This window comes from Panulirus ornatus, chromosome 19, assembly GCF_036320965.1.
Source record: "Panulirus ornatus isolate Po-2019 chromosome 19, ASM3632096v1, whole genome shotgun sequence".
NCBI lineage: Eukaryota > Metazoa > Arthropoda > Malacostraca > Decapoda > Palinuridae > Panulirus > Panulirus ornatus.
The window spans coordinates 19,187,106-19,199,625 of NC_092242.1; the positions used below are offsets into that span (position 1 = coordinate 19,187,106).

Below are 12,520 nucleotides of genomic sequence, written 5' to 3' on the forward strand. Positions count from 1 at the left end.
ATAGCCCACGCCTCCCAACCATACAACATTGTTGGAACCACTATTCCTTCAAACGTACCCATTTTTGCTTTCCGAGATAATGTTCTCGACTTCCACACATTCTTCAAGGCTCCCAGAATTTTCGCCCCCTCCCCTACCCTATGATCCACTTCCACTTCCATGGTTCCATACGCTGCCAGATCCACTCCCAGATATCTAAAACACTTCACTTTCTACAGTTTTTCTCCATTCAAACTTACCTCCCAATTGACTTGACCCTCAACCCTACTGTACCTAATAACCTTGCTCTTATTCACATTTACTCTTAACTTTCTTCTTCCACACACTTTTCCAAACTCAGTCACCAGCTTCTGCAGTTTCTCATATGAATCAGCCACCAGCGCTGTGTCATCAGCGAACAACAACTGACTCACTTCCCAAGCTCTCTCATCCACAACAGACTGCATACTTGCCCCTCTTTCCAAAACTCTTGCATTCACCTCCCTAACATCCCCATCCATAAACAAATTAAACAACCATGGAGACATCACACACCCCTGCCGCAAACCTACATTCACTGAGAACCAATCACTTTCCTCTCTTCCTACACATACACATGCCTTACATCCTCGATAAAAACTTTTCACTGCTTCTAACAACTTGCCTCCCACACCATATATTCTTAATGCCTTCCACAGAGCATCTCTATCAACTCTATCATATGCCTTCTCCAGATCCCTAAATGCTACATACACATCCATTTGCTTTTCTAAGTATTTCTCACATACATTCATAGGGTGGGGGAGGGGGCGAGAATTCTGGGAGCCTTGAAGAATGTTTGGAAGTCGAGAACATTATCGCGTAAAGCAAAAATGTGTATATTTGAAGAAATGGTGGTTCCAACAATGTTGTATGGCTGTGAAGCGTGGGCTATGGATAGAGTTGTGCGTAGGAGGGTGGATGTGCTGGAAATGAGATGTTTGAGGACAATATGTGGTGTGAGGTGGTTTGATCGAGTAAGTAATGTAAGGATAAGAGAGATATGTGGAAATAAAAAGAGTGTGGTTGAGAGAGCAGAAGAGGGTGTTTTGAAATGGTTTGGTCACATGGAGAGAATCATTGAGGAAAGATTGACCAAGAGGATATATGTGTCGGAGGTGGAGGGAACGAGGAGAAGTGGGAGACCAAATTGGAGGTGGAAAGATGGAGTGAAAAAGATTTTGAGTGATCGGGGCCTGAACATGCATGAGGGTGAAAGGCGTACCAGGAATAGAGTGAATTGGAACGATGTGGTATACCGGGGTCGACGTGCTGTCAATGGATTGAACCAGGGCATGTGAAGCGTCTGGGGTAAACCATGGAAAGCTTTGTGGGGCCTGGATGTGGAAAGGGAGCTGTGGTTTCGGTGCATTATTATATGACAGCTAGAGACTGAGTGTGAACGAATGGGGCCTTTGTTGTCTTTTCCTAGCGCTACCTTGCACACATGAAGGGGGAGGGGGTTGTAATTCCATGTGTGGCGAGGTGGCGATGGGAATAAATAAAGGCAGAAAATATGAATTATGTACGTGTGTATATATGTATATGTCTGTGTGTGTATATATATGTATACATTCAGATGTATAGATATGTATATTTGCGTGTGTGGACGTGTATGTATATACATGTGTATGTGGGTGGGTTGGGCCATTCTTTCGTCTGTTTCCTTGCGCTACCTCGCTAACGCGAGAGACAGCACATATATACGCACACGTCCACACACGCACATATACATACCTATACATCTCAACGTATACATATATATATACACACACAGACACATACATATATACACATGCACCCAATTCATATTGTCTGCCTTCATTTATTCCCGTCGCCACCCAGCCACACATGAAATGAAAAACCCCTCCCCCTCGCATGTGCGCGAGGTAGCACTAGGAAAAGACAACAAACGCCACCCACATTCGTTCACACACAGTCTCTTGCTGTCATGTATAATGCAATGAAACCACAGCTCCCTTTCCACATCCAGGCCCCACAAAACTTTTCATTGTTTACCCCAGACGCTTCATGTGCCCTGGTTCAATCCATTGACAGCACGTCGACCCCGGTATACCACATCGTTCCAGTTCACTGTATTCCTTGCACGCCTTTCACCCTCATGCATGTTCAGGCTCCGATCACTCAATATTCTCTTCACTCCATCTTTCCACCTCCAATTTGGTCTCCCACTTCTCCTCGTTCCCTCCACCTCTGACACATATATCATCTTTGTCAATCTTCCTCACTCATTCTCTCCATATGATCAAATCATTTCAAAACTCTTCTGCTCTCTCAACCACACTCTTTTTACTACCACACATCTCTCTTACCCTTTCATTACTTACTCGGTCAAACCACCTCACACCATATATTGTCCTCAAACATCTCATTTCCAGCACATCCACCCTCCTCCGCACAACTCTATCTATAACCCATGCCTCGCAACCATATAGCATTGTTGGAACCACTATTCCTTCAAACATACCCATTTTTGCTTTCCAAGATAAGGTTCTCGACTTCCAACACGTTTTTCAACGCTCCCAGAATTCTCGCCCCCTCCCCCACCCTATGATTCACTTCCGCTTCCATGGCTCTATCCGCTGCCAAATCTACTCCCAGATATCTAAAACACTTCACTCTCCAGTTTTTCTCCATTCAAACTTACCTCCCAGTTGACTTGTCCTCCAACCATACTGTACCTAATAACCTTGCTCTTATTCACATTTACTCTCAGCTTTCTTCTTTCACATACTTTACCATATCAGTCACCAGCATCTGCAGTTTCTCACATGAATCAGCCACCAGCGCTGTATCATCAGCGAACAACACCTGACTCACTTCCCAAGCTCTCTCATCCACAACAGACTGCATACTTGCCCCTCTTTCCAAAACTCTTGCATTCACCTCCCTAACAACCCCATCCATAAACAAATCAAACAACCATAGAGACATCACGCACCCTTGCCACAAACCAACATTCAGTGAGAACCAATCACTTTCCTCTCTTCCTAAACGTACACATGCCTTACATCCTCGATAAAAACTTTTCACTGTTTCTAACAACTTACATCCCACACCATATATTCTTGATACCTTCCACAGAGCATCTCTATCGACTCCATCATATGCCTTCTCCAGATCCATTAATACAACATACTAATCCATTTGTTTTTCGAAGTATTTCTCACATAAATTTTTTCAAAGCAAACACCTGATCCACACATCCTCTACCGCTCTTGAAACCACACTGCTCTTCCCCAATCAGATACTCTGTACATGCCTTCACCCTCTCAATCAATACCCTCCCATATAATTTCCCAGAAATACTCAACATACTTGAGCACTCACTCTTATCCCCTTTGCCTTTGTACAATGGCACTATGCAAGCATTCCGCCAGTCCTCAGACACCTCACCATGAGTCATACATACATTAAATAACCTTACCAACCAGTCAACAATACAGTCACCCCCTTTTTTAATAAATTCCACTGCAATACCATCCAAACCCGCTGCCTTGCCGGCTTTCATCTTCCGCAAAGCTTTTACTACCTCTTCTTTGTTTAGCAAATAATTCTCCCTAACCCTCTCACTTTGCACACCACCTCGACCAAAACACCCTATATCTGCCACTCTATCATCAAACACAGTCAAAAAACCTTCAAAATACTTACTCCATCTCCATCTCACATCACCACTACTTATTATCATCTCCCCATTAGCCTCTTTCACTGATGTTCCTATTTGCTCCCTTGTCTTACGCACTGTATTTACATCCTTCCTAAACATCTTTTAATTCTCCCTGAAATCTAATGATACTCTCTTATCCCAACCCTTATTTGCCCTATTTTTCACCTCTTGCACCTTTCTCTTGACCTCCTGCCTCTTTCTTTTATACATCTCCCACTCATTTGCATTATTTCCCTGCAAAATCGAGCAAATGCCTCTCTCTTCTCTTTCACTAATAATCTTACTTCTTCATCCTACCACTCACTACCCTTTCTTATCTGTCCACCTCCCACGCTTCTCATGCCACAAGCATCTTTTGCGTAAGCCATCACTGCTTCCCTAAAAACATCCCATTCCTCCACTACTCCCCTTACGTCCTTTGTTCTCGCCTTTTTCCATTCTGCAGTCAGTCTCTCATGGTACTTCCTCACACAAGTCTCCTTCCCAAGCTCACTTTCTCTCACCACTCTCTTCTTTTCTGAAAACCCCTACAAATCTTCACCTTCGCCTCCACAAGATAATGATCAGACATCCCTCCAGTTGCACCAAATGTCTCTTTCGCGCGCCTATCAATTAACACGTAATCCAATAACGCTCTCTGGCTATCTATCCTACTTACATACGTATTCTTATGTATATCTCTCTTTTTAAACCAAGTATTCCCAATCACCAGTCCTTTTTCAGCACATAAATCTACAAGCTCTTCACCATTTCCATTTACAACACTGAACACCCCATGTATACCAATTATTCCCTCAACTGCCACAGTACTCACCTTTGCATTCAAATCACCCATCACTATAACCCGGTCTCGTGCATCAAAACTACAAACACACTCTCTCAGCTGCTCCCGAAGCACTTGCCTCTCATGATCTTTTTTCTCATGCTCAGGTGCATATGCACCAATAATCACCCATCTCTCTCCATCAACTTTCAGCTTTACCCATATCATTCTAAAGTTTACTTTCTTACACTCTATCACATACTCTCCAGTTTCAGGAGCAATGCTACTCTTTCCCTTGCTCTATATTATCCCTGGGGATAGGGGATTAAGAATACTTCCCACGTATTCCCTGCGTGTCGTAGAAGGCGACTAAAAGGGGAGGGAGCGGGGGGCTGGAAATCTTCCCCTCTCGTTTTTTTTTTTTTTTAATTTTCCAAAAGAAGGAACAAAGGGGGCCAGGTGAGGATATTCCAAGAAAGGCCCAGTCCTCTGTTCTTAACGCTACCTCGCTAACGCGGGAAATGGCGAATAGTTTAAAAGAAAGATATATATATATATCAATTAATATATATATATATATATATATATATATATATATATATATATATATATATATATATATATATATATATATATATATATATATTGTTTATGATGATCACACTTCTCTGTGATTATATTCATGAGAATGAAATCACAATGCGTTATGAGTTCAGGTGATTTACTTTGCTAGTATTTCGTAATACACTTGACACATGTTTCGTGGTGATAATCCGAGAACCATGTTGCACATATTGTCTTATGAAATACTGATAATAGGATGCAAGGGATTATAAAGGATTTCAAACTACAACAGACTATTTGATCCTTTCCACGCTGTTTTGGATTGTGAAAGAGACATGAATATCATAGATCAGTATGGTAAGACTAGAAATATGTACATATCAAAGACAAAAAAGTAAACAGAACACACTTTTTATGTCGTTTTGGGGGCGCAAAATAATGTCAGTTTTTGGGTTATATCTATCATTCTTATCATTAAACGTGTCTATGGTATAATTAGCAACCAACACAATTCATAGATAATGCCATATGTTATCAGTCCTGTTGATGAAAATATTTATCATTCTTATCATTAAACGTGTCTATGCTATCATTAGCAACCAACTAAATTCATAGATAATGCCATATGTTATCAGTCCTGTTCATGAAAAAGTATTTTGCTTCATTCAAGGTAAAACCGTTTGCCTACGAGTTTGTAACCATGACGCATGAAATTAGACAAATCCAACCCATGAAATTCGTTATATCAAGATTATGGAACCCTTTACGATTCAAATGTCTGTATCAGATCAACCCTTCACCCTCTCTTTTCAAAGCTGAATAGATTCAAGTTGTTTATTTGGCTCTAATGGCATTTGTTCATCAGTCCGGGAATCATCTTGGCAATCAGATTCCCTAGTTATCAACACATCAAGAAACGCCACCTTCCCTTCTTCCTTCCGTTCAGTCATGAAGTTGATGATGGGGTTAATGTTATCTAATTCATTAAAGAAAACACAACAGTCTTGGGAAGATGGCCATAAGGACCACACATCATCAACGTATCTAAGACAAGTTACTGGATGATTAGCGATTAAAGTTAGAATCTCAATCTTAAAGTATAAAGTATAACATGAATATGTTACTGAGAAAAGGAGTATGGGGATCTGTCATGGCAAGACCAAATTTCTGTCTATATCAGTTACCTTTATCGTCTTGGAAAACATTACTGGAAACACAAAGCTTTATTAAAACAATTAAATTTTTTATGGGAAAGAATAAGTCAAAACTGAGATCAGGTAATTTCTACCCCAGGTATGTGAAAGTTTCTTCAGTGAGGACTTTGGTGAACAGGTAATTCACATCGAAACTAATATTTTTATGTTTAGGCAAATTTATGCTCATGGCCGTGTTTACAGGATCTAATCTATGTATGACAAGCGATGGAAAGATTTTTCATTGAACATGGCTTAGATTTTTGCAAACCATTTGGATAATTCATAACTAGAAGATTTAATAAAGGAGATAATTGGTCTGACGGTATATCTATCTTGGTGAGTTTTAGGGAGACCATGCGTAAAAGGAAGAAGGGATTTAGACTTACATATCAAATCTAAGATATTCCAGGGCCTATCCTTAGCCTACAAGATAGTCATTGGTCACAGAATGCTTGGTGGTCCATTGGCCTAGTTGGCTCATTAATGTTCTATTTAAGGGTTTCACTTAAACTATGGCTTAAAGGCCCCTATGGTTTTCTTGGTCACCGTTAACTATCAAGTTTTTCTCTTCTTTTTCTCTTTATTCATCTTACGTTCACCACTACGCCAAGGAACGTCAAAATTAAGGTTCAAAGACATATTCACGTTTACTTTCACTTCCTTGAAATACTAAAACGTACTTAGGTTTACTTAAACGTATTGGACTTGCCTGAGCAAGTGATTCCATCGCTGATAAATCCATCCGGACAATTGCAAGAAAAGCTGCCAACAGTGTTGGTACATATGGCGTTGGTGTCACAGGGAGACGAAACTGCTGAACATTCGTCAACATCTGATGATAGAAGGAAATTTAAGACATTATAACTGTGTAGGGATAAGTCTTACACTTCGTCTGTTCTGTTCCATACATAAGGAAGGTATATATATATATATATATATATATATATATATATATATATATATATATATATATATATATATATATATATATATATATATATATATTTTGCTTTGTCGCTGTCTCCCGCGTTTGCGAGGTAGCGCAAGGAAACAGACGAAAGAAATGGCCCAACCCACCCCCATATACAATGGATATACATACACGTCCACACACGCAAATATACATACCTATACATCTCAATGTACACATATATATACACACACAGACACATACATATATACCCATGCACACAATTCACACTATCTGCATTTATTCATTCCCATCGCCACCTCGCCACACATGGAATACCATCCCCCTCCCCCTCATGTGTGCAAGGTAGCACTAGGAAAAGACAACAAAGGCCCCATTCGTTCACACTCAGTCTCTAGCTGTCATACAATAATGCCCGAAACCACAGCTCCCTTTCCACATCCAGGCCCCACACAACTTTCCATGGTTTACCCCAGACGCTTCACATGCCCTGATTCAATCCACTGACAGCACGTCAACCCCGGTATACCACATCGATCCAATTCACTCTGTTCCTTGCCCTCCTTTCACCCTCCTGCATGTTCAGGCCCCGATCACACAAAATCTTTTTCACTCCATCTTTCCACCTCCAATTTGGTCTCCCACTTCTCCTCGTTCCCTCCACCTCCGACACATATATCCTCTTGGTCAATCTTTCCTCGCTCATTCTCTCCATGTGCCCGAACCATTTCAAAACACCCTCTTCTGCTCTCTCAACCACGCTCTTTTTATTTCCACACATCTCTCTTACCCTTACATTACTTACTCGATCAAACCACCTCACACCACACATTGTCCTCAAACATCTCATTTCCAGCACATCCACCCTCCATAGCCCACGCCTCGCAACCATACAACATTGTTGGAACTACTATTCCTTCAAACATACCCATTTTTGCTTTCCGAGATAATGTTCTCGACTTCCACACATTCTTCAAGGCTCCCAGGATTTTCGCCCCCTCCCCACCCTATGATCCACTTCCGCGAGGTAGCGCTAGGAAAAGACAACAAAGGCCCCATTCGTTCACACTCAGTCTCTAGCTGTCATGTAATAATGCACCGAAACCACAGCTCCCTTTCCACATCCAGACCCCCAAAATCGTCCAAATGCCTCTCTCTTCTCTTTCACTAATAATCTTACTTCTTCATCCCACCACTCACTACCCTTTCTAATCAACCCACCTCCCACGCTTCTCATGTCACAAGCATCTTTTGCGCAAGCCATCACTGCTTCCCTAAATACATCCCATTCCTCCCACACTCCCCTTACCTCCTTTGTTCTCACCTTTTTCCATTCTGTACTCAGTCTCTCCTGGTACTTCCTCACAAAAGTCTCCTTCCCAAGCTCACTTACTCTCACCACTCTCTTCAACCCAACATTCTCTCTTTTCTGAAAACCCCTACAAATCTTCACCTTCGCCTCCACAAGATAATGATCAGACATCCCTCCAGTTGCACCTCTCAGCACATTAACATCCAAAAGTCTCTCTTTCGCGCGCCTATCAATTAACACGTAATCCAATAACGCTCTCTGGCCATCTCTCCTACTTACATACGTATACTTATGTATATCTCTTTTTTCAAACCAGGTATTCCCAATCACCAGTCCTTTTTCAGCACATAAATCTACAAGCTCTTCACCATTTCCATTTACAACACTGAACACCCCATGTATACCAATTATTCCCTCAACTGCCACATTACTCACCTTTGCATTCATTGAAAATCACCCATCACTATAACCCGGTCTTGTACATCAAAACCACTAACACACTCATTCAGCTGCTCCCAAAACACTTGCCTCTCAAGATCTTTCTTCTCATGTCCAGGTGCATATGCACCAATAATCACCCATCTCTCTCCATCAACTTTCAGTTTTACCCATATCAATCTAGAATTTACTTTCTTACACTCTATCACATACTCCCACCACTCCTGTTTCAGGAATAGTGCTACTCCTTCCCTTGCTCTTGTCCCCTCACTAACCCCTGACTTTACTCCCAAGACATTCCCAAACCACTCTTCCCCTTTACCCTTGAGCTTCGTTTCACTCAGAGCCAAAACATCCAGGCTCCTTTCCTCAAACATACTACCTATCTCTCCTTTTTCTCATCTTGGTTACATCCACACACATTTAGACACCCCAATCTGAGCCTTCGAGGAGGATGAGCACTCCCCGCGTGACTCCTTCTTCTGTTTCCCCTTTTAGAAAGTTAAAATACAATATCAGTATGGTAAGACTTGAAATACGTACACATCAAAGACAAAAAAGAAAACACTACACACTTTTTACGTCGCTTAGGGGGTGCAAAATGATGTCAGTCTTTGGTTAACATTATCATTCTTATTCTTAAACGTGTCTCTGGTATTATTAGCAACCAACGTAATTCAGAAATAATGCCATATGTTATCAGTCCTGTTGATGAAAAAGTATTTTGCTTCGTTCAAGGTAGAAACGTTTGCCTACGAGTTTGTAACCATGATGAGTGAAATTAGACAAATCCATCCCAAGAAATTCGTTATATCAAGATTATGGAACCCTTTTATGTCTGTATCAGATCAACCCTTCACCCTCTCTTTTCAAAGCTGAATAGATTCAAGTTGTTTAATTGGCTCTAATGGCATTTGTTCCTCAGTCCGGGAATCATCTTGGCAATCAGATTCCCTAGTTATCAACACATCAAGAAACGCCACCTTCCCTTCTTCCTTCCGTTCAGTCATGAAGTTAATGATGGGGTTAATGTTATCTAATTCATTGAAGGAAACATCACAGTCTTGGGAAGATGGCCATAAGAACCACACACCATCAACGTATCTAAGACGCGTTCGTTATTGGATGATTACTGATTAAAGTTAGAATCTCAATCTGAAAGTATAACATGAATAAGTTACTGAGCAAAGGAGTATGAGGATTTGTCATGGCAAGACCAAATTTCTGTCAACAGAAATTACCTTTATCGTCTTCGAAAACATTATTGAAATCGCAATGCTTTATTAAATCAATAAAAATTTTCATGGGCAGGGATAAAGCAAGATTGAGATCAGGTAATTTCCTCTTTAGGTATGTGATAGTTTCACCAGTGAGGACTTTAGTGAATAGGGAATTCACGTAAAAACTAGTGAGTTTTTTTTAGGCAAATCTGTGTTCCTAGCCCTGTTTACAGAATTTGTGTATGAAAGGCGATGGAAAAATATTTCCTTGAACAAGGCTAAGATTTTTGCAAACCATTTGGATAATCTATACCTAGAAGATTTAATAGAGGAGATAATTGATCTGATGGTATATCCATCTTTGTGAGTTTTAGGGAGACCATACGTATAAAGAAGAAAGAGATTTAGATTTTCATTTTTTTTTTTTTTTTTTTTATACCTCGTCGCTGTCTCCCGAGTTTGCGAGGTAGCGCAAGGAAACAGACGAAAGAAATGGCCCAACCCCCCCATACACATGTACATACACACGTCCACACACGCAAATATACATACCTACACAGCTTTCCATGGTTTACCCCAGACGCTTCACATGCCTTGATTCAATCCACTGACAGCACGTCAACCCCTGTATACCACATCGATCCAATTCACTCTATTCCTTGCCCTCCTTTCACCCTCCTGCATGTTCAGGCCCCGATCACACAAAATCCTTTTCACTCCATCTTTCCACCTCCAATTTGGTCTCCCTCTTCTCCTCGTTCCCTCCACCTCCGACACATATATCCTCTTGGTCAATCTTTCCTCACTCATTCTCTCCATGTGCCCAAACCATTTCAAAACACCCTCTTCTGCTCTCTCAACCACGCTCTTTTTATTTCCACACATCTCTCTTACCCTTACGTTACTTACTCGATCAAACCACCTCACACCACACATTGTCCTCAAACATCTCATTTCCAGCACATCCATCCTCCTGCGAACAACTCTATCCATAGCCCACGCCTCGCAACCATACAACATTGTTGGAACCACTATTCCTTCAAACATACCCATTTTTGCTTTCCGGGATAATGTTCTCGACTTCCACACATTTTTCAAGGCTCCCAAAATTTTCGCCCCCTCCCCCACCCTATGATCCACTTCCGCTTCCATGGTTCCATCCGCTGACAGATCCACTCCCAGATATCTAAAACACTTCACTTCCTCCAGTTTTTCTCCATTCAAACTCACCTCCCAATTGGCTTGACCCTCAACCCTACTGTACCTAATAACCTTGCTCTTATTCACATTTACTCTTAACTTTCTTCTTCCACACACTTTACCAAACTCCGTCACCAGCTTCTGCAGTTTCTCACATGAATCCGCCACCAGCGCTGTATCATCAGCGAACAACAACTGACTCACTTCCCAAGCTCTCTCATCCCCAACAGACTTCATACTTGCCCCTCTTTCCAAGACTCTTGCATTTACCTCCCTAACAACCCCATCCATAAACAAATTAAACAACCATGGAGACATCACACACCCCTGCCGCAAACCTACATTCACTGAGAACCAATCACTTTCCTCTCTTCCTACACGTACACATGCCTTACATCCTCGATAAAAACTTTTCACTGCTTCTAACAACTTGCCTCCCACACCTTATATTCTTAATACCTTCCACAGAGCATCTCTATCAACTCTATCATATGCCTTCTCCAGATCCATAAATGCTACATACAAATCCATTTGCTTTTCTAAGTATTTCTCACATACATTCTTCAAAGCAAACACCTGATCCACACATCCTCTACCACTTCTGAAACCACACTGCTCTTCCCCAATCTGATGCTGTGTACATGCCTTCACCCTCTCACAATATGGTCACAATATGCTTGTTAATCCATTGGCCTAGTTGGTTCATTAATGTTCTAATTAAGGGTTTCAGTTAAACCACAGCTTTAGGGCCCCAGTGGTATTCTTGATCATTACCAACTATCAAGATTTTCTCTTCTTTTTTTTTTTCTTTATCTTACGTTGAGTTCTACAATAAGGAAGCTCATAATGAGGCTAATTGAGACTCAAAGACTTACTCAGATTTACTTTCACTTACTTGACCTACTAAAACGTACTTAGGTTTACTTAAACGTATTTGTATTTAATTGGACTTACCGGAGCAAGTGATTCCATCGCCGTTAAAACCATCCTGACAATTGCAAGTAAAGCTGCCAACATTGTTGGTACAGATAGCGTTGGTGTCACAGGGAGACGAAACTGCTGAACATTCGTCAACATCTGACATCAGGATGAAATTCAAGACATTATAACTGTGTAGGGATAAATCTTATACTTTGCTACATGACATATGTATGAGTGGAGGGAGAGAGCGTTGTCTCGGAGAGCAA

The 12,520-nt window shown here is 41.2% G+C and overlaps 1 protein-coding gene across 1 annotated transcript in view; it reads right to left on the reverse strand.

Annotated features, from left to right (window-relative positions):
* The window catches only part of LOC139755270 (uncharacterized), an 84,742-nt gene that overhangs the window by 34,993 nt on the left and 37,229 nt on the right, over nt 1-12,520 (reverse strand). Inside the window, exons 7-8 of the mRNA XM_071673389.1 lie at nt 12,288-12,410; nt 6,942-7,064 (exon numbers count right to left, since the gene is read on the reverse strand). Coding sequence (XP_071529490.1) covers nt 6,942-7,064; nt 12,288-12,410 — 246 coding nt within the window. The remainder of the gene's footprint in view (nt 1-6,941; nt 7,065-12,287; nt 12,411-12,520) is intronic.